Consider the following 24,790-nt stretch of genomic DNA (forward strand, 5'->3'; position numbering starts at 1 on the left):
TTCCAGACATTTTCTTATAGCTGCATTGTTCAAATCAGCATCCAAGCAAGGTCCTATAGATTAAAGTAAACTTGCAAGGTTGATATGTCTTGCAAGTTTACTTTAATCTATAGGTTCCTTTCTGCTCTCTCTCTTTTTTCCTTTGCAATTCATTGAGGAACCTGGGTAACTTGTCTGTAGAGATTTCTCAAATTCTGGATTTTTCTCATTGATTGCTTCTCTGTGATATCATTTAACATAGTCCTCTCTAACCCTAGGCTTCCTGTAAATTGGCAGTTAGCTCCAGAGCTTAATAAGAATTCAGGAATTTTTTATTTTATTTTTTACAAAGATACCTAATAAGTGTACTTGCCAAAGACAGTAGGCACAAGATATCTGGTTGTCCCACATTTTGTCATTTAAGATGGATCAATCACTGCATTCAGATGTTGGCTTGATCAGTCCATCATAAAGTTTCAAGCTGGCTTTTAATAAGGCCTAATATACCTACGCTCAGGTCCACCAATGGTGACTATACCTCTCAGTTAATTGTTACGAAGGCAACGCCATGTCACCAATGCTCACATCAAGACACAGACATGTCAGCCTATAAAGCCTTCTCTCCTTCCCCTCTGCACCATTGACACCACCAAAGGGAGTTGCTGCTATTACTCCCATCGTACATTCCTTTAGCCTTTGAACTGTGTATGAATGGAGTCACACAGTGCATTCTCTTTTGAGTCTGACTTTCACTCAAGATGATCTATGTGCAAAAAAATCTGTGTTGTAATATTAGGAGTTAATTCTTTTGCCAAGTAGGGTGGCATTGAATGAAAGATTTCTGTATCCAACAGCTGACAAAGATTTGGGCAGTTTCCAATTTTTACATCTTATGAGTAAAGCTACTACAAACATGCTTTGTAGAGCCTATATGTACTCCTGTTAGTCATATACTGAGGAGCAGAAGTTAGTGCTTATTTAGCTTTAGAAGATGCCACCAAACAGTGCCAAAGTTATTGTGCAATATTACTCCCTTCCAGCAACACTTGGTATATACCATGCATCATTTATAAAAAAAAAAAACTTAAGCCATTTTGGAGAGGATGCAATGGTATACAAATCTGGCTTTCATCTGTATTTTCCTGAAAATTAATGTTTTCTATGTTTATGGGCTATTGGAAGAGCCTTTTCTTTCTTTCTTTATAAATGAAGTGCCTTTTCAAGTCTTTGGCTCATTAAAAAAACTGAAATCAGTTTCAGTTTCCAATTGACCTGCAGTAAATTCTCACACATTCTGGCTACAAACCCTTGGTCTTGTTTTTCCCCTCTCTTATCAGCGTCTTTTGGTGAATAGAAGAGTTTCATTTGAATGAAGTCCAATTTATCATCACTTTCCTTTCTGGTTGGTGCTTCGTGTCATGTTGAACAAATCTTCCATTACCTCTTGGTCCTGAAAACTTCCTCCTATGTTTCCTTCTAGACAATTTCTGTCTTTCTTTTTATATTTTAGGATGCAATCCATCTGGAACTGATTTCTATGGGTAGGGTGAGGAGGCTGTGTTAGGCTGGCTCTCGTAATTCAGGCGAGTCTGGTATGTGTTATGTGTTCCTGGACTTTCTCTCCCAACTACCCTGCTTTCCCCCACCAGCTTTGCCCTGGGGAGCTTGCCGTGGATCATTGTTGCCTACACCCATTGTTTTCATCCAGGATTGTAAAGTGTTGCTATTCTATCATTTCTTCTGGTCTAATTGGTTGGGAGACATGTATGAAGATGAAAAAATTCTGTCATGTGTTATCTGGTCAAGGAGACATGTGATTCACAGCCCCTGGAGCCCGGACTCCATTCGAGGCCAGCAGGTGGCGCTACACTATGCTGAATACGGCACTTCTGTGCCCTGAAAAGCAGGCACTTATTGCCCGAGTTCAAAGCATCTTTTCCTCTCCAATACTGGAGGCCACCAATTTTAGTTAACCTTGTTTCCTACAGCAAAAAATAATCTTCGATTTAGATGCATACATCTAAACAAATAAAAACATTCTCATCAGGTCAGAGTCACATGGCCTTCGACTTTTGATGTGGGGAGTCTGGCTCCCCAAAGAAAAATCAAGGTTCTCTTACCAGAAGGGTGGAAACCCAGATGACCACCACATTCCACCAGTGCTAAAGAACAGCCCACTGTCTTGAACGTCAAATGGAACAGCGACTGTGTTGGCTCTTGGGTCCCAGTTGCCTCTTGGGAGAGGGTAGCCGGTGGTTGGGTATGAGGTACGGTGATTTCAGGGGCAGTGGAAAGACCTGTCTTAAGAGCGCCCCGGGGCCTTCTTCCACTCGGGATTCACTCCTGCCTTGGCCGTTGTTGGAACACCAGTGATTCCGGGAAGTCAGAAGCATGAGGCTCCCAACTCCATATGCTGGGCTCTCCGGATGCGGGATGAGTACGTGCAAACTACTTTTAGTATTTCACAAAAACCCAACAGATATAATACCAACTCTAGCTCCAATGCCAATTTTCCTTGCTGGGATTGTATCAATTCAGCAAGGGTTATTGTTATTAACTCAGTGAGGCAGCTAGATAAAAATGGGAATGAGAGCTGTTAATAATTCTTTCTGGCATTTTCTTGGTAGAGACATTTTGAGTGCCCTGGGTCCATGAGAAGGAAGGGGAAAATAGTATGGTGGAGGGAGGTGTAATAAAACAGGGTTGTTTTTTTTTAGAGGACAAGGGGTTGGGACCTCTCGCTAAGGATAAGCATGAAGAGTCTGTAAGTCTCATTCTTGCAGAATGTGACAATACCACGTTTCGATTTGGGTGAGAGGCTGAGCAGAGAGAAAAAAGCAGGGTGGAATTCTGGGCTGCCAGGAAGGGCTCTGAAGAGGGCCCCCGGGAAGCTAGGAGGGCATGTTGGTTTCCTTAGCCAAGTTTGCAATTTGGAATTTTAACTAGGGTTGGTCTGCTCAGAGCAAAACTTTATTTTCCCCCCAAATTGGGAGAGATTTCATTGTGTGCTTCGAACGACACTCTGCTGGGAAGCAACATAAGCTGATACTTTAAGTTTCTGCAAATTCGCTAAGCATCTTTCCTAACTGCCATGACTTTCTAATTGCCTGTTCCATTAAGCCAATTCCAGCTGGTTGATTAGCTACATATTATCGCCAATGAGAAAATGCAGGTGAAAGTGCTCTGAAAAGTATGACATTCTACATTCAGCATTTCTCAGCCTTGGCTGCACATTGACATAATCTGATGTTAGAAATAAAAAGTACTGATGTCTAGCTTCCTCCCCGAAATTTTATTTGATTGGCTTGGGTGTGGCCTGGGTGCCATTTGCTTTTTTTTTTTTAAGCTCCCCACATGATTCTAATGTGCAGTCAAGGTTGAGAAGGATTGCTCTGTAGCAGAAGTTCTCATTTTAGTGTATCAGAACACCTTGCAAACTGACATTTCTGACATGATCCAAGGTGATTGTAAAACTGCCGGCCTGGAGACCACAGGTTGGAAGCACTGCTCTAAAAGCCACAAAGGCAAAAAGAGGCAGGTGCTTTGAAATCTCTGACATGCTTTCCAGCAGACTTATACCTAGTAGCCTGCTGGTAAATCAGCTTTGGGGCTTTGCTGATGATTTGGAGCTACCGACACTTTGATAACCAGCGTGCAAAAGTTGGTTCTCAAGAGTAGTAGGGGCTGGCTCCAGTGCCCCACTGACGCCACCCAGGGTTTTCTGGGGGTCCTAATCACAGGTTCAGTGCTTATTTTAGAACCGAGCTGCACCATCCCAATGCCCAATGGACCCATTTCACTTCCTGCCAAGCGCAATAAACCCTCGATGCGTGTATCGATCCTTGTAAGTCCACTATCTCCTTTTCACCCAGACCTACTTATTTCTTCTCCATTTATAGTGAAACGGAAGACGATGGGAGAGAGGTCAGCCCTGGCCTCCCAGCACCCTGTTCCCCGGGGGTGATGCGCTCGCCTGCGGCACTTACAAGCAGTGCACCACAGTGCGGCCTTCCCCGCCGTTGTACTCCTCCTGCCACTTGTCCACCTGGCGGATGAGCTTCAGGAAGGAGCGCTTGGACACCGGGGTGTCCCTGTACATCGGCCAGCCCAGAAACTGGAACTGCTGCACCATCCGGTATCCATCCTGCGGCTGCAGAAGATCAGGTGAGAAGAGAGACGTGGGGAGAAAAAGGGCATAGTTTACTTGGCTGAACTGCAGGGGGCTGCTTCCAATTGTTAGATCTTCTCACCGAAGCAGGCCCATCATTAAAGGAGAGCGCCGCCTATAAATAACGGAGGTAGCGTCTGCCGGCCTGAGGAGTTATGATTTTTAATCTCCCCGTGTTATAAAAAACCAGGTCTTGAAATGACAGGCCAGACAAATAAGAGAGGAGGAGAACACATGCGATTTTGCAAAAGTGAAAAATAACTCAACATTTCATTGACCGCCTCGCCTTAAGCGGTTAACGGGCTTTACTTAATTACAGGTTAATTAAAGGTGAAGAAGAGATTATAATCTGGAGACATTTGCGAGCTCAGTGTGATATAGATCTCACGGTGATTCCTGTGAGTCTAGATTCACTTTGTGGTGTGACTCTTGTTAAGGTATTGAGAGTTAATTAATCTTGAGGTATAATGAAATCACATTTCAGGATTCATAAAAAGTGTTCCTGAGCTTACGTTAGAGAAGCGACAAGGCAGTTTTACGGTGACCATGGCAAAAACGCTTGAACGAATCTGGGGCCTTTAGGGCCTTTTGACACAATCGATGGCTCTTTTTTCCCTGAAAGATGTTTTTCGTGTGGCTCTCGCCTCTCCCTCTCTAGCCTCAGCCGCTTTCCTCCCAGGCTCTCTACCGGTGGAATGCTTCTCGGCTCGGGCCTTGGCGCGTCTCTCTCTCTACTCCCTCATGTGATTCATGACTTTAAATATCACTGATATCCCAATAAGTCATGAATTTCTCTCTCCAGTCCGGTCCTGTTTCCTGAATTTCACCCTTGAACATTCATCTGCCCACTTGACATTTCCACGCACGTGTCTAATAGTCATCTCAAGCCCATCACGTCTGGAATTGAACGCTGGGCCCTCTCTGTGCACCTCCCATGCCCTGCCAAATCTCCCGCTGCCCTGACAGGCTCTCACAGCTCAGTGGATGTCAAACCCATCTTCATCTTCGAAGTCTTCCTAGATGCCCCGGCATCTGACCTGCCAGCAAACCCTACTGGTTCTAACTTCAAAATATTACCAGGATCCCCCCACCTTTTACCGCCTCCAGCTGCCACCTCTCCACCTGGGGACTCTGTGATTTCTCAACTGGACTATTGCATCAGCCACCTTGCTGGTCTCCCTGTCCTCCTTTACAAACCTAGTCTAATCAGAACAGCCAGAGCGTGCCTTTTAAAATGTAAATTTTACCATGCAATTCTTCTCCCCCAGACTCTGCAATGGCTCCTTATTTCCTGAGAGCCACAGCCACAATACTGTCAGTGGCCTACAAGGCCCTATATGTTCTGTGCTCCCTCAGCCCACTTACACTGGGTGAACTACTCTCCTTTGCTTACTGTGCTCCAGCCACACGTGCCTCCTTTACTCTTCCTTGAATGCCCCAGGCACAGTGCTACCCCAGGGCCTTTGCATTGCCCATTACGTCTTTTGAGAATGTTCTTTCCCCAGAAAGCCCATGGCTATTTTGTCACTTCCTTCAGGCCTTTGCTCAAAAAGGTGCATCTAATTTAAAATGGAAACTTGCTTTCCTTCCTGTTCATTGCCTTGTCACTCTCTTTGCCTGTTACCTTTTCTATAGCATTTATCACTTTCTAACAACATTGCATAATTGCCTCATTTATTATGTTTATTATTTATTGTCTGTCTTCTTACATTAGAAGGTTCCACAAGGTCAGGGATCTGGGTTTTATTCACTGATATATTCAAACTCCTAGAACAGTGACACAGGGTAGACACTCTAAATATTTAATGAATGAGAAAACAATGAAACCACAATAATAAGCAATATTGGCCATGATTCTTACTCTGGCTGCATTATAAATACGGAATATTCTACTGATGATGTCCTCTTCTAAATCAGCAGAAACAAATTCCACTTGGATGGGGCCATATCTGTGCACTCCGTTTTCTGGCCAGTACTGGGGACACAACTGAATTCAGAACACAGAAACACAAGGTTAGCTATAAGAATAACCTCATTAATGTTCAGTATCAATATTCAATAATTTTTAATACTTCATTGATTCACTTCATTTTCCTTCATCTCTTTCTTTTCCTTTCAGCAAGCAGACATCAGGTCTTTCTCACTGGCTGATTCCCAATGCCAGACATCCTTCTTTTAGTATTTTTTTTTTCTTCCTTTTCTCAGAAAGCATCTTTTAGCCCTAAACAATTTGGCTTTCCAAAGAGTTCATATGGATAAAGGGGTTCTCTTGCAGGCTGAAGGGAATTCTTATCTGGCGCTGGGGAGAGGCTGATGGCACACGGATGTCAAAGTGCCCATATCTCTACCCTTCCCTGTCTGGGCTTGCATCATGGTGTGGAATCACATTTGGGAGCAGGGCTATTTTGTGACAAGATTCAGAATGGATAACAGCTTTGGTTGCTGTGGTGGTTTGGAGCTATATGGATCCCAGAAAACCTTAATATATTCCTATGGCTGTGACCCCATGGTAAATCAGACCTTTTGATAAGGCTACTTTGTTAAGGTGTGGCCCACCTCAGGCTGGGTGGCTCTTAATCCTATCACGGGAGTCTTTTATTAGTGGGATAAAATTCAGACAGAGAGAGAGAGGGAGAAAGCCACCCAGGGAGCAGTTGGATATCAACTGAACCCAGAAGAGCAGGGAATGACCAGTAGACCCACCATATGCCTTGCCATGTGACAAGCTAAGGACAAAGTTTGACTGCCTGGGGAAAAAGCATTGCTTTGATGATGACTTGATTTGGATTTTCTTTTAGCCTCAAGACTGTAAACTAATAAATTCCACTGTTTAAGCTGGCCCAGTGCATGTATTTGCTTGAGCAGCCAAGGGAACTAAAACAGTTGCATTTCCATGTTCTGATCTAAACCCTCCCAGGTCCAATCTGGGAAATCTGGTGAAGTAACAGTAAATGCTTTGCTGTTTTACCTGGAGGCAGTTTAATTATAAACACAATTTTCTAGGGTCCAAAACCCAGGCATTGGTAATTCGAGGTAACAGGAACTTTTGCATGAGCATAAGAGGGCAACACCCCACAAAACCATTGATCTTGGAGAAAATGAGGTGAGAAGAGCCAGGGAGAGCTCTTCTCTTCAAAAATCGTTTCTAACCCCGTGAAACCCTGGTGGCATTTAAGATTTGAATTTAAACTTCTTTTGGGACTCATATTCCCGTTGACTTTAGTTGGAGTAACCTTTCACTTTTCTCTTCCTGATTTATCTAAGGGACAAATGGCTTGTGGTGAGCCAAGAGGAGAATTCCTTTATTATTTCATAACACGCTTTTATTGGGTCCAGAGCAGATACGAAACACATCGCCTCATTTTAAGCAAAATAGTGAATGCCAGTCTTTGTACCTTAACAGAATTCACTGGTAGAGATTGACTTCCTTCTTTCTTTTTTTAAATGAATTTTATTTTATGAAGGATCTAAAATCTCAGTGTCAAAGATGGCAAAGGTTGATTTATTCCCAAGATGGCAAGAAAGTTATCAGTTAACATGGGTCAACTGAAACAGCAATCTCCCTCCATTATAGAGAAGCCAAAGGTTCTGACTTCATGATAAAGACTGAAGTAGAACAGCGAAGTGGAACTTCGATGTTAGCTAAGTCTACACTATTTTTGAAATGACATTTGTTTATTTTTAAAGAGCACTTCCATGAAAAATTTCCTTCCTCACCAGCCCTTCCTGGTGACAAGTTATAAAACTGCCTCGTCAAGCTATATAGCATGCTGATGTTTATTTCCTTTTTGATACCCCAGTGTACCCACTGTTAAAATTAATAGGCATTATGCTGGGAAATTGAGACGGTAATAAAAAGCCGTAACATGCATTTTGAACAGTTTGGCCTATTTTTCTATTGACTGAGCTGGTTTTGCTCCCCGCCTGTTCTCTCAGTTCAAGCTTGGATCGAAAGCTCGTCACTTACACTGGAGAAATATGAACGGCCCAAGCCCCTGCTTTGCTCTTAGCACACTGCGTTCCACATTCTGCTCAAGGAAACCGTGTAGAAAATGGCTTAAATGGTGCGTATCACGGCCATGAACCAGACCTATAAATACTTAAAATAGTTGAGCGCTATTCTTGTACAATTGCAAAGCCTTTAAGTTCAAATGCTGTTTAGTGTTCTCGAAAAGACGGAATCCCAGGAGCCTCCTTTCTCTCACTCTAAAAATCCACGCTGTCGGCCGAATAGAATTGTAGTCTTTTTGTCTCTCCTTTCCCCAATCACCCAAGTATTGGTTTGAGGCCAGGTAGTTTGGGATTGGAATGCAGCTTTAGAATTCAAACACTGTTGTTCAAAAGAACACACTAAAATCATTTAAGTCTTACTTAGTAATCTGAAGGAAAACAGTACAATCACCGTATTTCAGAAGTCCCAGTAAAAATAAACAGAACGATTCAAAACAGGGAAGAGGCTCCTTATCCCATAGCTGTCTATCGTGATAAAGAATTTGGATCTCATGAAATTTAGCCCATGCCCTTCTGAGTTACAACCAAGAATCCTGATTTCGTACTTCCAGCTGTGTCTTTGGGCTGATCCTTTAAGCTCCTGGGGCCTTGCTGTCTGTCTGTCTTTATAAATGGCTGCATTCTATCTGCTGAGAAGGTCAGTGAGGGAAGAACTCTAAAATATTTAAGCTTCTTAAGTGCAAGGACTAGATGAGAACAAGGATTATCATTATTATTTCATCAACTAGCTTTGAGGCTAGAGCCAGAATGATATAATGCAGTACCTCAAACATAATTAAAAACATTGTAGAATTCAATTTAATGTCCATGCCATTTAAGGCAGATTGATGGCAACACAAGAGAATTTGGGTGGGAAAAATCTTGTCCAGTGTGGATGCTGAACTAGTTCAGATCATGCTTTCTCTCTCTCTCTCTCTCTTTTTAAAAGTTTCTGTTCTTTTTTTTCCTTTCAAGAATTCATCTTTACCACACAGGAAATTAATTCATTTCCAGAATAAGTTTATTCTTAAAACAAGCTAAGTGCAAACTTTCAATAATGGATCGGCCTGTGACTGGCATGACCATACTGCAAATCATCAAGAACAATCATAAATCCCGTTCCCTTTAAGAAATGTTTCTGACCCTGTTTCTAATACCGAGCCATTGCTCACCAATTCTTTTTCTTTTGATGTTGAAGAAGAGGGAGCTATGCAGAAGCCCGGTCTATCATTCTGGTTTCTTCTTATCTCCAAGTCCTAATTTCATGTCTTTTTAATATCTTCACCAGAGAGTTCTAAAATTCATGGCTGCCCTTAAAATCACTTGCCTCTCTCGACACCTCCACGGCCTGCCCTCCACCCCCATCACCTTCTCCTCTCTACCTGTGGGCTCCAGGTGAGCCCTGCCAGGAAGCACCCACAACCCGTGACCGGTCAAGGAATGGGATCAGGGCTGCACCAGACGTTGAGGCCCTTCCTTGACTCTTCTCTGGACCCTCTGCTCTGCTTTCAGCTCTGCAATGTTCTGATTCTCACTTAGCATTGACTTTGGCCATCACCTTGACCCCTCCAGGCAGCGTGTGCACCGGACCGCAACAGCCCCATTTCTGATCCGTCTTGCCCTGTCACTCCCATGCCTACGATTTCTGTCTTTTTGGTTTCAAGTGACTCTCTTCTCTCACCCCCAATTCCACCTGGTTTTTAACACACTTCTTTCAGCTTCCACAGTTTTCTGCCCCCTCGATGCTGGTGACCTGTCACGGGTGCCTGCGTTTCTTGGGGTGCAAGCAAGGCACACACAGGTTGGCCCTTCTGGCCTGAGCGCTGACCATGGTACCTGATGAGTCTCACCTGGGCGGGATCCACATCGTTTAGCATAACCACAGACGTGCAGTGGTAATCCAGGACCAGTCTCCAAAAGTCTTTGACTGTGTTTGGCAGAGGATGCTGGGTGACTATAAAGGCTGAGGGCTGTTTATAGCTCTGCAAACATACACAAAGAAGATCTAAATATACCGGAAAATGTCAAGGGAGGAGGCTAGGTTATTTTGTACGCGTGGCATAGAACACTGAATATATTTAACCGTTGCTGAATGCTATCACCATTATCAACCCCTAAATAGACCAAACATGAATGTACCTGCAAAATAACAATGAGAAAATATAAATATCTCTTACCAATGTTTGGGTACTTCTGGTAGAAGGGCACTATCGATCCTGTTCGTCATTATTTTAATGGGAAAAATTTTAACTTTGCTTTAAAGCAGCATTAACATAATTCCACCTTTCCTAAAATCTGTCATTTGTAGGTGTGACGTGGTTACTTATTCCTGCCATACAAGGCTATAGAGGCTCTTTACGGCTCTGGAGAGCCTCAACCAAGTTTAAGTACCCTTTTACTGCTTTCACACCGATAGAATCAAAACTTCCGAATCAGAACTGAAAATATTCATTCACTCTTTCCATCAGTTGGAGAGCCAATGTTCATTCAGTTAGAGATAAACAGAATGACAGGAAGTAATGAGTTGTGCATTTTCTGTACCTACAGGCATTGCCCCCCCCCATGCTAATTACTGCTTAAATTGGGTAGAAAGAGAACTAGAATAATGCTGCAAAACATATTATCGCACTTCACTGCCTCAGCGGCTCACTAGACGTTCCTGGCTCCCAAGCTGGGAGGTTAAACATGTACATGCCCAGAGAGGGCTCGGGACAGGTTTCATTTATCATTACTTCTGGACTGGTTGACCAAGAACCGCAGTCCTGACACGGGAAGGTAGGTGGAAGCTGGAAGGCACTTTGCTGGAAAAACTGCCTGCCTGGGAAAGGCAGGACACGCGCGGCCCTCCTCGGGCCCCCGGGCTGCAGGGCTTACGTCCATGAGGGCGGCGTTGATGTAGTTGCTGCTCTCCCCGTCGAGGGTGATGAGGAACGGCAGGCAGCGGTCGGGCGGCAGCACGTCCATGCAGCGGTTCTTCTCGTGGTTGCGGGGCAGCAGCGCGATGCTGCAGTCCTCCACCCGCAGCGTGGGCGTCACCATGTTCAGGGTCTGCGGGGGACACACGCAGCGGGCGGTCAAGGGCTCTGCGGCTGGAGTGCAGACGCCCCGCTTCCTGCAGCTGGGGACAAGGCGGTCTCCTCCCCCACTCCCAACACAGGCATGCACGCACAGACAGAGACACACAGCAACACAGAGACACACTCAGAGACACACACACTGACATGCTGGGACACACTGACACATACAGACACACTGACACACTGACACTGACACACAATGACACAAAGACACACTGACACACGCAGACACAATGACACATACACACAGACACACTGGCACACACTGACACAATGACAGATACACTGACAGACACAGACACACTGGCACACACTGACATACAATGACACACAAATACACTGACACACACACAGACACAATGACACATACACACAGACACACTGACACACTGACACTGACACACAATGACACACAGACACACTGACACACACAGACACAATGACACATACTGACACACAGACATATGGACACAGATACACAGACACACAGATACAGATGCAGATGGACATACAGACACACTGACATACACAGGCACCCAGACAGACATATGGACACAGACGCAGAGACACACACAGATACCCAGAGATAGACACAGACACAGACACACAGACACACAGGCTGACAGACACACATAGACACAGATGGAAACACCCAGACACACACAAAGATACACATGCTGAGCCCCCCGCCCCGCACAGTGGCCCCACTACACAGATCCTTATTTCTCTCCTCCCTCTCTAAACTGTGTCCAGACAGTGCCCATCAGCTAGAGGCCCAGGGGCCAGGGCAGGTCCCGAGGATTAAGGGCTCTGGAAGCCACTCAGGCTGGACTTCTGGGGCTTTGGGAGGTAAGAGGCTGAGGAAGAGTTTGGCCCTCGAGCCAGGTATATTTGGACAGATTTGGATATGGGGAATGCAATGAAGAAACGTTCCCCAGGATGTGTTCTGCATACACACCTCTAGGGTCTGGTGGCACCCACAGTTGCCTTGGAGATGATGTGGGGGGACAGGGCATGATATTGGGGACAACGTGGTGTCTTCTCTCTGGGTGAGGAGACGGCTCTGACCGCCTGGGGGTCTCAACCAGGCAATTCTGCTCCCACCCCCGAGGGGACCTCTGGCCAGATCTGCAGACAGTTCTGGTTGTCCCCACTGGGGGGTGGGGGTTCTCCTGGCATTCAGTGGACAGAGGAACAGCTCCCCAGTTCAGAGAATTACCTGGCCCCAAACAGCAACAGTGCTGAGGGTGAGCAACTCTGTTAGCGCAAAGGTTCACGGGCTGGATTTGAATACCCCCTAAGGGGCCAAGTCACAGACAATCTGCTTCTCCCTTTGGCCTAACTTACCCGGAATTCCTCTTTGATCTGGCTTGAGTTTGTCTGAGGGTCCAGCTTGTTCATGTCGTAATACAGAGACCTGACTTGGGAAGCAGGGACAGAGGTGTCCCCACAAAGGCAGGCTTCTAGAATCGCATCGTGGATGAACACGTACTGCTCCTGGGGAGGCAGAGGACACGGTCAGTGTTGGGTATGTCTGAGTCTTCATCCGGTCCCCGTGGGTGTGAACTCAGCTGTAAACAGGCTCCCTGAAGGGCATTACTCTTGAGCCAGGGGTGACCCTCATCCAGGATGGCTGAAGTCCTTATACACAAAGGAAACTGGGCATGGAAGTGGAAGCCAGAAGTCAACGGAAACGAGAGGAGCAGGCACGAGGAGAGACAAAGAGGTCGCCACGTGATGGAGACCTTGCTTCAGGAGCAAGCAAGCCCTGCCACGACCTTGACGTTGGACTTCCAGCCTCCAAACCATGTTGTTTAAGCCAGTCCACTGTGTGGTCTTTGTTAAAGCAGCCCAGGCAAACTCAGTTAGTAATAGAGAAACCACAGTACCCAAGAGAGCCAGAGAAGGAAGGAAGACAGCATGAACTTGAAACCCCGAGAATCAAGATAGCGGAGCTTTGGTCTGTCGTAGACAATGCATTCTTACAGAGAGAAAGGGGGTCCTAGAAACTGCCAGGAGAGTGGGTATTTCAGGATCAGAGCCCCTAATCCTAAGAGGGGACAGGTGGGCAAGTTACCTGTGTGGCCACGTGGCACCATGAAGGGAGGAAGGAGTCAAGAGGGGCTCCAATGCAACCAATTAGACCACTGATAAATGTCAGAGCAAGCCCTACTATGCTATAGTACATGCGATGTCAAAACCTCCTTAATTCTGATTCCACTTATTTGGCTTTCGGTGTTCAGATGAGGAATGAGCAAACTTTTACTTACCTATAACAAAAAGAGGATTTGCTAACCAAATTAATAGGAAAGAAGGCAAATTTGACATTGCTATGAAAACAAACTGTTCTGAACACTTTGAACTACTTATTTTAAAACATTAATTAATGTGATAATTATAGAAACCCTCATACGTCCTTAGAAGAGTGCTTGGATGTATGCAAAATAAATCCAGTTTAAAAAATCAGCCCTGTAATTCTGAAGTGACACTGACTTTCCCTAAAATTAATGAGGAAAGTTTTACCATACTTATTATTGCTCTTTAATTACTTGAGATATAAAAAGGGGTGCTTATTACTTTTTTTACTTTTTAATTTAATTTCTATAAATAACTAGAACTCAATGCTCTAACACAGCTCAGTCCAATCAGACAACAACTTGGAAAAAGAGGATCAAGTGAGAAAAGGGATGTGGCAACATCTGCTCAAAGTAAAGTACTTTAGAAAATAAATTACTATCATTACTACCTTTAAAGCAAAATATTCTTTATGTAAAGAAAAGAAGTCATGAAAGTAGCATTTACAGTTTTGACTGTTTTTCTATATGCTAAAAAGAAAATGAAATTAGGCTTCCCAGTGGCTTTTGTAAACTTAATGCACACTCTAAACAGTAAATGGAGGGGATTTCTATTTATTCTTCATTCTATTCATGAATCATTTTCCAGGTGGGTGCAAATCCTTCTTAAAGCCATCAAGTGTGCATCAAAATAGGAATTTCCTAAAGATAGGACCTGACACTTTTTCTGAAAAATTTAAATTTTGGGCCTTGAAGTCCCATGCAGAGAGTTCCTAGTTGGAAGAACACGTCTACAAAACAGGCGAGTCCCCGTGATGCCAGGCCAAGGGGCAGACTTTCTAGGGACAGTTGGCAAAAGTCAAGAGACAATCCCAAACCTATTTGGCCAATGCCTGGTTATTCTCAGAGGTGGCCTTGCTCTGGTTACCAGCTAGTTTAAAAGACATAATAAAAAGAAATGATACTGAAACCCTGAACGCATCATGGGGGGCAAATTTAGGACACGGGTGAGTTTTAAGTCTACGGCTATCCTGTTCCCTGCAAACTCCTGGCCTTTTTAATTTGTTTATGAAAGGAAATACAATGAAGGAAAGAAGCCAAGGAGGAAGGAAACAGGGACTGCCAGGTCTGTCATTTTTGTTTTTTCCTTCTGGGGAGTTTTGAAGAGAGAACTGGCGGGATTCTCTGCCCCCTCCCCGCCCCGCGAAGGGCATGGGAGCTCCGGGAAGGGCTGGTACCTCCGTCTGCACCATGTTCACCCTCCGGGAACGCAGCTCCCTGACGCAGTTGTAGATATCCACCACGCCTTCCCTTTCCGCCATGTCCAGCATGATATCGATCACGATGAAGCAGCCGGTCCTCCCGGCCCCGGCGCTGCAGGGAAGAGAGCGCGCTGTCAGTGGAGGAAAAGGGACCGGTGCGCTAACGCCTTCGAGGATTCAGTTCGGTGGCGGTTGGCGCGTTGGCCACGTTGTGCACCCACCACCTCCACCTAGTCCTAAAAACATCTTTTTTTAGGAGGTACTGTGGCTTGAACCTGGGACCTTGCACATGAGAAGCGGTCGCTCAACCACTGAGCTCCAAGCGCCCCGCCCCTCCCACAATACCTTTATCACGGGCTAGCAGGCGCTGTGCGCCCTTAGCGCGCTGAGCGCCGGGCTCCGGGCAGGGGTCCCCGCAGCCGCCTACCTGCAGTGCACCACCAGCGGGCCCGCGTTGGGCGGGCTCTTGGACTTGACCTGCCGGACGAAGCCCAGCAGCCCGGTGGCGTGGTAGGGCACTCCGTGGTCCGGCCAGCCCGTGAAGTGGAACTGCCTGATCTCGCGGATTTCATGAATGCCTCTCTGCCCGGGAGAACAGAGAAAATCACACGGTAAGCAGAAGTAACCAGCCGGGTGCCAAGTACCCCTACCCAGCCTAGGGCTAGAAAACCGTGTGCGGCCCAAGAAGGCCATGCTTCCCTTTAATATCCAATTGGAAAAAGACCCTTGGGAAGACGTCTGTGGGTGTGAAGGGGGGAGGAGTGGTGGGGAAAAGGCTAAATGGCCTGTGCAATCCAAGCAAACTGATAGAGCCCTTTCATTCTCTGATGTTCCTTTCTCGAAAGTAGAGTAAATTAGAAGCTTGTGCGTCCCTTCCAACCTGCCACGTGCGGCGAGGGTCACAGAGAAAGAGGCCACAATCAGGACTTGAATGCACGATGTCTGTGAGCTCCAGCCTGGCTTACTAAATGCAAGGTCCTGGTTCTAGCTCTTGGGAATCCTGATGTCTTTGTCTCCGGCTTTGCAGTAGTGCACACACACTGTGGGTACTCAGAAAATGCTTGTTGGGTGAATGAATGAAGATCGCTTGGCACTAGACTGGCCACGGAGCTTTCATTTGTAGTTCAGTTTGAGAGATTTCTCTCTCTCATTCAGTTGGACATTTAATCCGTTCACTCAAGCAATCACCAACAATACGGGGCATCACTCTAGGTTCCAGAGTTAAAAGGCACTTCTTTCTTCAAACAGGTAGGCACATTTGCATGGGGGAAAGAGGCTTATAAGCAAAATAGACCATGAAAATCAAGAGGTGTTTTTGCTGAATTCAGCATTAGATCAGTAAATTGAACAGGGCTGCCCAGCCAATCAACAGAAAGGAGGGCAAAATAATTTTTAAAAAATCTTTTGAGAATAATTAAGTTGATTTATACCCACAAATTTTTTCTTTGTATCAAGGTTGTGTTAAAGCAATAGTCCATTTTGAAGACAAAATTTACTTCAGAATCAAAGCTAGATGTGACTTTTGGATCAAATTTGACTTCCATCCCTCATTCAAGGAAGGTTGACTGAATCCCATCTCTGCATTCAGCCTTGAGTTTGGTTTGATTATGTCTTAAAATTCAACACCCTACTAGATTCATCACATTCACTGTCAGTCACTGTCCACACATCATGAGAGAAGAAGAAATTCAGAATGTCTATGTGCTTTGAAAGACTAGGAGAGGCTGGCAATGACAGATTTTTAAGACCCTCAATATGTTACTATGTCTTAGTTTCATAGCCCACAAATGCCAAGGCTTTATTTCTCTGTGAAAATCTTATTCTTTAACGAAGTTTAAATATTAGGGAGCTAAGCAGTCAGGCATTCACAAATGAACATCAACAGTATCATCTGCTAAATATCCAGAGTGGTATTAACAGGTGGTTAGGAGCCCAAATTTGCTATCACTGAAACCATGGTAACATCGGGCCACTCGCGAAGTCTCCATTAGAAGACGGGCAGTTGTGCCTGCATCACCTGCTTCTCCAGACCCCCTACCACCCCCGGTCCCCTGGCTTTAGTGCATGATGATTGGGCCAGAGACCATCCCAGTTTGGTGATAAACATCCTACCAACTTGGAAAGTTTACCTGTAATAAATATTTGGGTATTCCAAGGGGAACAGAAGGACGTTTCTTTCTTCCATATAGTGGTTTTGTTTGTTGGCTTGACTTTTTTGAGCCATCCTTTTCTAGCTTTGCTAGATCTCAGCACCTGCCTCCTCAATGGGCTCATCCAGCAGGAGATATGCTCCTAACCTATCTCCAGAATACCTCATTTCCTGAGCAAGCTAAATGTCAGTTTCAGGGATCCAGAAAAGTTTTTCCCAAAATAAACCTCTGCCCTCTATTATGTTCACTACTGAAAGCTGAGCAGAGGAAACTGTCCCCGAGCCAACTCTCAATCTTGTTCAACAACTCGACAGTTTCTCCTTTTGCTGTTTCGTGATCTGTCTGGGGAACACAAATCAGTGAACATAACCTCTGTAGTTCCCCATTCGATATCAGCTCCCCCCCCCGCCGTATTTTTAATTATTAACGCTAGATAAAAAGTGATATTCGCTGAATTTTCCCATGTAATGCAATGGGAAGGAGGAACCCAAGGCAGCCCGTGGCATGAAGTGGGTACTCAAGAAATATTTGTGGAGTGAACGAATCCCCTAGATGCGTGCTCTGTCTTTGAGACGGGTGGGTCACATTCCCAGGGCCTTCTCGGAGCACCAGGCACTTCCTGGGCAGAGAGCACTCAGGGGCCCTCGTCAGCGTCTTTTCTGCCAGGGCTAGGTGGGGGATGGACTACAGCCAGCATAGATCCACAGATCTCTGAACTGTCTTCCTCCTGGTATGACAGGCATTATATGTTATTTAAAATTTGCTGAGCTTTGCGTCATCAGATATGTGGGAAAGGGAAAGGAATGCACCATTTTAAAAACTGCAGTGTATCTGCTTGTGCGGAATCAAGCACAATCCATTTTTTCCCCCTTTTTAGGACCACCACGGCAACACACACTTAAAATAGAATCAGAATTGCAGGAATGTTGAAAGTACATGCTTGGTATATTTTTTTCCTGTTCCTTCTAATGAGAGAGTTTAAAACCAACGAGAAGCACTCCACAAAAGTACTAATGATTTGTTTTCCTTAAAGAATCCAATTGCCCAGTTGGAAAATCACTAACATGTCATTTTGATTTTCCCAAATGCATTAACAAGCTCCCCTTCCTTCCATCACCTCTTCATTGGTTGTCTAGCGACTAAAATAACTGGGTATTTCAGAAACATTTCTGTGCAGCTGGGGATGAAGGAGAACACAATATGAGGTTAAAAAAAAGAGCAAAGAAACAAACAAACTCTTCCTTTAGCAACAGAGATGCATTTTCAGCTTGTTAGAGATCCCGACTATTGTTAAAAGAACTCTGTTTAAATGATGGCTTTTGGATGAATTTTTTTAAGGAAAAAATATCGGGCTTTTATCACTATCTATTTTAATGCAATTATTCATGAGTGTTTTGCCAAGAGCCACAAAAAATCCTCCATGTGTTCTTTTTCCCCAATCCTGCCTAAGAAGGGAAAAAAAAAACCCTGACATCAAAGTGTGCTCTTCAGAATTTGAAGAACTGAGTCAACCAGAACTCTGCCTTCTTTGAAGTCTCCAGGCCTCCCGCCTGCTTAGTAAAACAGGCGAAGAAAAATGCTAAATAGTATGAGAAACAGATTAAAATAAAGTCTTTTCAGCCTTGTGATTCTATGACAAATATGGATTCGCAAATGAGGATACGTAGTTCAAAAATATCAAGACAAATTACCAATAAGCAGATGCGGCAATTTCTTTGATTTCCTGGTCTCTCAATACCAACAGTGCATTTAGATGCAGTGAGAATAAAGAGTAGGAAGGAAGGTCAGGAGCCAGTTGACCAGCATCTACTTATATAACCCAGTGACTCCAAGGAGCCCTGCTACGGAGCAAGGAGCTCAAGCTTCCATGGACCAAATTCACCACCAAATGGCTATGTCCAGTGCAGATGTGCTGCAGGCCATTATGCCACATTGGCTCTTGATATAAAAGCCTTTGGCCCCCAGAGACAAAACTGTGTGTCCCCCTTCACCGAAGGTTAGATGAGGACCGCAAGGCAGAACGTTTCTCAGCCACATCCCTTCCAGGTTCTCCACAGCCTACCTGTGACACTTCCCTGGCTGGACTGCAGTTTGCTTCATTTCCGGCCCCTCCCTATGTCAGCAGAAAGAGGGGGGATAAGGAAATCCCTGTTATACCCTACAGTGCTTCCCAGAGAAGAAGCCCCACCCAGGCACATGGGATGTGGCAGAGTTGAGCCAAGGCCCAGCATTCACCGACTCAACACCAGCCACTCCAGAAGGCTGCCATCTCAGCATGGGGGTGAGTATGACCTAATGCATTGGCTCATGCAGAAGCATCCCGTGCCTAACGGCCCATCATCGTTTACGTTTCCAGGTAGGTCACCTTTACCTGGAAAACCCATCAGTCCATCTTCCACCAAAAGGCTGGAAAAGCCTCAAGGAAGTAGAGGGATTCCGGGAGGAATTAGGACCTGTTTCTTAGCACTGGTAATAACTCCTCAATGGGAAACCCACATGGACATATATGACGGGCATTTGTCAGACTGCGAACAAAGATGGACAAAACCATAGCAACTGGTTATTTTTTTTAAGAAGACAGATAGACATTAGTTTTTCAGTTTAGTTGCCAATTACAGATTCTTATGAAATGGAAATGATTTGCTTTCCAGATGGAACAGAGCTATTAAAGAATCAGAGAGCAAGATGCAATCTTGAGAAATAACTAGATATAGAGCCTACCTGCATTCAGGTGTGACCTGGTATAAAGTGTCTTATGTAAGTTAATGAGGCCACTAACATTTGACCTTCACTTTTAAAAGGAGCATGAAACTTACCTTTTCAACAGCAAATGTTCTTATCACATATTCTGCCAGTAGTTCTGTTTCTATTAGAGTAACTTTAATGTCTTTATATATCTCCGTGTCATCTGGCCAGTATTTGCAGCATTTGACCTTTAGAAAACACAAAGGAAATTAAGGGTTTAGGGTTGTTTTCCTTTTTTGGAGTTCCCCCATTGGTGGGAAACTATGATTTAGAGGATAAAATTTGCAAAGAAAAACAAAGGTTCAGCTGTACACTCAAGAACATTCTTTTCATTTACAAAATATATCTTTTAGATCACCTGGCATTTTTTTTCTCTCCTCAGAAGAAAACAAAATTTCAATTATGGGAAGGACAACCCTTAGGAAATTGGTCTAAAGTTAACCAATTGTGTTTATACTACAAATACTCCAGTTACAGTAACCATTCATTTCCTGTTTATCTCTACTAAGGAATGGCCTGGAAAAATAAGCTCTAAAAGGTAGTTTGCAATATTTTAGCTCCTCTGAATTTTAAGTTACTTCTAGTTTCAGAAATCAACTGACAGTTTTTGAGCAGGGATGAGCAGGAATCAGAGACAACTTTAAACATCAGAGAGATTTCTTTTTCTGAAGAAGGGAGCTATAGGGTTTTCCCAGGTTAATCCAACTATAGATTCATTTAAATCTAGTTAAATTCAACACACAGAACTTTTATCAAATATGAACACAGTCTTTCCATATTATTTGAAGTCTCTAAACCTAAGGATTTTCTGGTGTAAGAAATTTATTGGACTTGATTCTTTCTAGCAAGCTTTTATTTTTTAATTTGAGAAGTTATGAGTTAACAAAACAATCATGCATACCATACAGGATTCCCATACATTGTCCCACCACCAACACCTTACATTGTTGTGATACATTTGTTACAGCTGATGAAAGAAACATTTTCACAATAATATTGCTATCCATAGTTAATAGCTTACAGTTGGTGTTATTTTTCCCACAACCCATCCTACTATTCACATCACATTAATATTGTATATTTGTAAGAGTTTATGAGAGAACATTTTCATATTTGTATTGTTAGCCACAGTCCATCATACACCACGAGGTTCACTGGCAAGTTGGCCTTGTGTTGCGTAGCTCTTCTGGATATCAGCAAAGTCATGGGATAAATATATATAGAGAGAAACAGATGGATAGATAGAATGATATAGTAAATGTGGCACAATGCTTAAAGGTGATGGATCTGAGTATCTATGTAGGGGTTATTTATGGGTTTTGTGGTTTTTTTTTTTCAATTGCACTGTAAGTTTGAAATCATTTCAAAATAAAATTTTATTTAAAAAAAACATAGTGAGGGCAAAGACTACCACTATCTTATGTTCCTGTGTCTCCAACCCCTAAAAGTGTGTGTGGCTTACATCTTTCCCTCTAAAGATAATAATAGCTTACGTTGACCTGTATTGAATGAACTGCCAGAAAATTCCACAGCACCTTCTCTCTTCCTGACATATCATCCTATGCTAAGTACAATATGATTCTCACAGTGACTCAGGCTCAAAAGTTGGTAATTCCTTCTTCCAAGGCCAACCAGTTACCTCGTCTAAGAGTGTCTTTGAAACATCTTGCAAATAGGTTTTCCAACTTTTTATTCCCTCTGCCATAATCTTAAGTCAAGCTCTAGTAAATTCTTGCATGGACATTCTGTACATACCGGTAGCAGAAAAACCCTTTCAAAGTGCAATCCCAAAGCATTTACTTCCTCTGCTGAAGAATCTTCTATTTCCAATGACTGCCCATGAATTTAAATAGAAATTCTTCAGTCTGACATGTAAGGACCTTTTTAAATACTTAGCTATGAATAGCAGTTTCAACCTTTTCTTTTATTACTTTCTTTTCTATCTGCATATATTTTATGTTCAAGGACAAGTGGTTTGCCCTAATTCCCAAACATACCCCATGATCCAAACTCCTACTCATGATTCCTTCTCCTCCCACCCATATCTTCCTAGTTGAAAACGTTTCTCATCCTTTAGAAGTCTATCTCAAATGCCACACCCTTTTAACATCTTTCCTCCACAGATGTGGACTTTCTCTCTTGCTGATAAAACATACTTGTTCTGCATGTATGACATCCTTCTTAAATTGCTTGATATTGTTCTTAGCCTTATTACCTGCTAGCATGTAAAGGGTTTTGCTTATTTCTGCTTTCCCCCTAACACCTGACGTTGAGTCCTCTGTACACAGAGTTTGCTCTGTGTGTGTGTGTGTGTAAATATAACTGAATTACATGGGAGGAAATCATATGGATCACGGCTGGATCAATGTAGGAAGGAAAATCCCAGACTGGGAAAGTTTACAAAAAACAAATATGGGCTGAGATGACCTTTCCCAGAATGCCAGACACCTGTGGCACACTCCTGCTTCCTGTGTGGCATGACGTGGCCGATCATTATTTTAGCTGCTTTCTTGTAGAATTTTTTGGCAGTTCATCAGTATGGGTCAGTGTAAGCTGCTATTCTTTAGATGGAAAGATGTAAGCCACACACACTTTTAGGAGGTGGAGACAGAGGAACATAAGACAGTGGTAGTCTTTGCCTACAGTAAGTTTTTTTAAATAAAATTTTATTTTGAAATAATTTCAAACTTACAGTATAATTGAAAAAAATAACACAGAACCCATATTTTGCAAACATTTAATGTAAGTTGTATACGTCATGCTCCATCAACACTTAATACTTCCATGCGCTCATTAAGTTTACAGTATCTGCTGGGAGTTTTTTTTTTTTTCCTCGTGGGAATATTATCTGCGAATTCATAAAGTGCTTATTTATTTTAGAAATTTACATGACAGATACATGTGCAGGATCTAAAATAACTCAGAGTAAGAGATACCTGTAATTTCTCCAGTCCTTTTCTGAGATGCAAAGCAAATCTGAGCACATTGTGGGTATTTGTGAGATTTCAAATTTGATAGCAACCATAATTCCATTTGCAGGATGTCTGCCATTACACTTTCACAAGGCTAATGAATAAGATGCTTGCAGACATATTGGATTCTCCTCTGTATTGGAGGACTTGCTTCAACATTTTTGTGACTTCCAATATGCTAGCAGAAGTTTTTGTATAAATATAAACTACAGAGTATACATGTGCACATTTTAAATAAAATAATTCTGGATAGAATGAATATTGGAGTGGACTTGCTGGTATTCTATAGAACTGTTGTGACTCTAGCAATGGAAGAAATTGTATCACTGATGTGGAGACGGTGGCTATGGGAGTTGCTGAGGGCAGGGAGAGGGAGGAGGAGGTGTGATGTGGGGCATTTTCGGGGCTTGGAGTTGTCCTGAGTGATATTACAGGGACAGATGCAGGACATTGTTTACCCTGCCATAACCCGCTGGATGGACTGGGGGAGGGTGGGAACTACAATGTAAACTATGGTCCAAGTGGTGTGGATCATACAGCCTGGAGCAGGGTGTACTCACCAAATGCCATGAATGTGCCTTACTGATAAAAGGGGATGTTGATGTGGGAGGAGCTGGGGGTGGGGAGTGGGGTATATGGGAACCTCATGTTTTTTAACGTAACGTTTTATGTGATCCATTTATCTATAAAAAAAAAGAAAATGCAAAAAGTGTTAAGCAAAATAAAAAAAAAAATCTGGATAGAATGAATATACAATACAAAACTTCATGTATTGCTCTGAAAATTACAAGAGATCCAAACACACCTATGTAATAGTAGGGTGTATCTTATTTATAATAATAAAGATGAACTTACTGTAGTTTGCATTTGATGTAAGATAGTATGAAAGATTGTATGTCACCTATGCTACTTTAGATTCCTTTCCCTCCCGACTCCCCAGATTTTCAGTATGTTGGTGGGGGGGCGTTCGTTACCTTGGAATCAGGGATACCAAAAGCCCCTGCAATACACTGGCAGCTGTTTCTCTTTGTGACTGTGCTTCCTGAGAGGGGCGCAGCCCCGCTGGCCGGCCCCCACCCCCATCAGAGCTCCCCCCGGGCCAGTCACGCCCCTCCTTCCTGGGCGCCCCCGCGGGCTCCGGCCTCCCGTGGGCGGGTCGGAAGCCCCCGGCGCCCACGCGCGTCCGCAGCGGGAAGCAGCTGCTGCCCAGGTCGGCGAGGCCAAACCGGGGCCCGGGGGTTCTGACTTGAGCCGCGCTGGGGTCAGACAGGTGCCTGCCCCTCTGAAAGCGAAGCAAGGGAACAGTGAGAAGTAAGCTCGGGCTGCTCCGAACCGCGGGGCGCGTCCTCGCTCCGCGCTGCCTGGATGGTTAGATTAGGTGGTAATTACGAGAAAGGAGGCGCTTGGGCTGCTTCCTTCCAGAACGCAAATACAGAGGCACCTGGCGGGGCGGGCCAAGCGTAGACCGCCCCGTGCACACCCGGCCCTCCCCACCTCCTCTCCCAAAATATCCTGTAATGGTTTGTCACATCTGTTTTCAGCCTCCTAAAAATCTTTCTAAATTGGGTTCCTTTTAGTACCTTTTAACTTCTTGGACTTGTGTCAAGTCGTCATTTTGCTTAAAAAAAAAAAACAGGAAAAGGAAAAATAAAGGGAGCTTTTTTTGGATGAAGTCTTTCCACGCCTGAAGAGTCTGGAACTCACTTCCTAGCCCCTAAGGCCTGAAGACAGAGAAGTTAACACCATTGATCTGGAGGCACCTGTTGGAGCCCAGGACCCCACAGAGCCAGATGCTTCAGGTCCTCTGATCTGGCGCCAGGCTCCTCGCCTCCTGCAGCCTGGCGCTGCCTGCGCAGCTTCTAGGAAAGGCTGTGCCGCTGCATGCTTGTAATCAGGTAAGGCAACAGCCTCCAGCCCCACCAAGGGGAGCTGGGATCAGTATCATCTAATTACCTCCACACCGCCTGTGTGTTCGATCAGCCCATCAATTAAGCAAATATTCGTGGAACGGGCTGCCTGCTCATTGCCGTGCTGTGCGGCAGCAGGAGATGGAATGGTCCCTGCCTCCAAAGAGGTTATAGTTGTTGGCTTTGAAATTCACAAACATGAAACAATACAGAGAGCCGTGTAACAGTCAGGATGTCTCAGTTCCT

General features: G+C 44.3%; 1 protein-coding gene across 4 annotated transcripts in view; it reads right to left on the reverse strand.

The window, feature by feature from the left end:
* Nucleotides 1-24,790, reverse strand: part of PTPRM (protein tyrosine phosphatase receptor type M) — an 805,217-nt gene that overhangs the window by 17,633 nt on the left and 762,794 nt on the right. For 2 of the 4 annotated variants that reach the window (XM_058277380.2, XM_058277378.2), the window contains 9 exons: nucleotides 19,737-19,853; nucleotides 18,983-19,033; nucleotides 15,198-15,352; nucleotides 14,747-14,882; nucleotides 12,562-12,711; nucleotides 11,012-11,185; nucleotides 9,988-10,119; nucleotides 6,009-6,134; nucleotides 3,966-4,129 (listed from right to left, as the gene is read on the reverse strand). In XM_058277380.2, coding sequence (XP_058133363.1) covers nucleotides 3,966-4,129; nucleotides 6,009-6,134; nucleotides 9,988-10,119; nucleotides 11,012-11,185; nucleotides 12,562-12,711; nucleotides 14,747-14,882; nucleotides 15,198-15,352; nucleotides 18,983-19,033; nucleotides 19,737-19,853 — 1,205 coding nt within the window. The remainder of the gene's footprint in view (nucleotides 1-3,965; nucleotides 4,130-6,008; nucleotides 6,135-9,987; nucleotides 10,120-11,011; nucleotides 11,186-12,561; nucleotides 12,712-14,746; nucleotides 14,883-15,197; nucleotides 15,353-18,982; nucleotides 19,034-19,736; nucleotides 19,854-24,790) is intronic. The other 2 variants (XM_058277381.2, XM_058277379.2) reach the window with 1 other exon arrangement.

Source organism: Dasypus novemcinctus, chromosome 16, assembly GCF_030445035.2.
Source record: "Dasypus novemcinctus isolate mDasNov1 chromosome 16, mDasNov1.1.hap2, whole genome shotgun sequence".
Classification (NCBI taxonomy): Eukaryota; Metazoa; Chordata; class Mammalia; order Cingulata; family Dasypodidae; genus Dasypus; species Dasypus novemcinctus.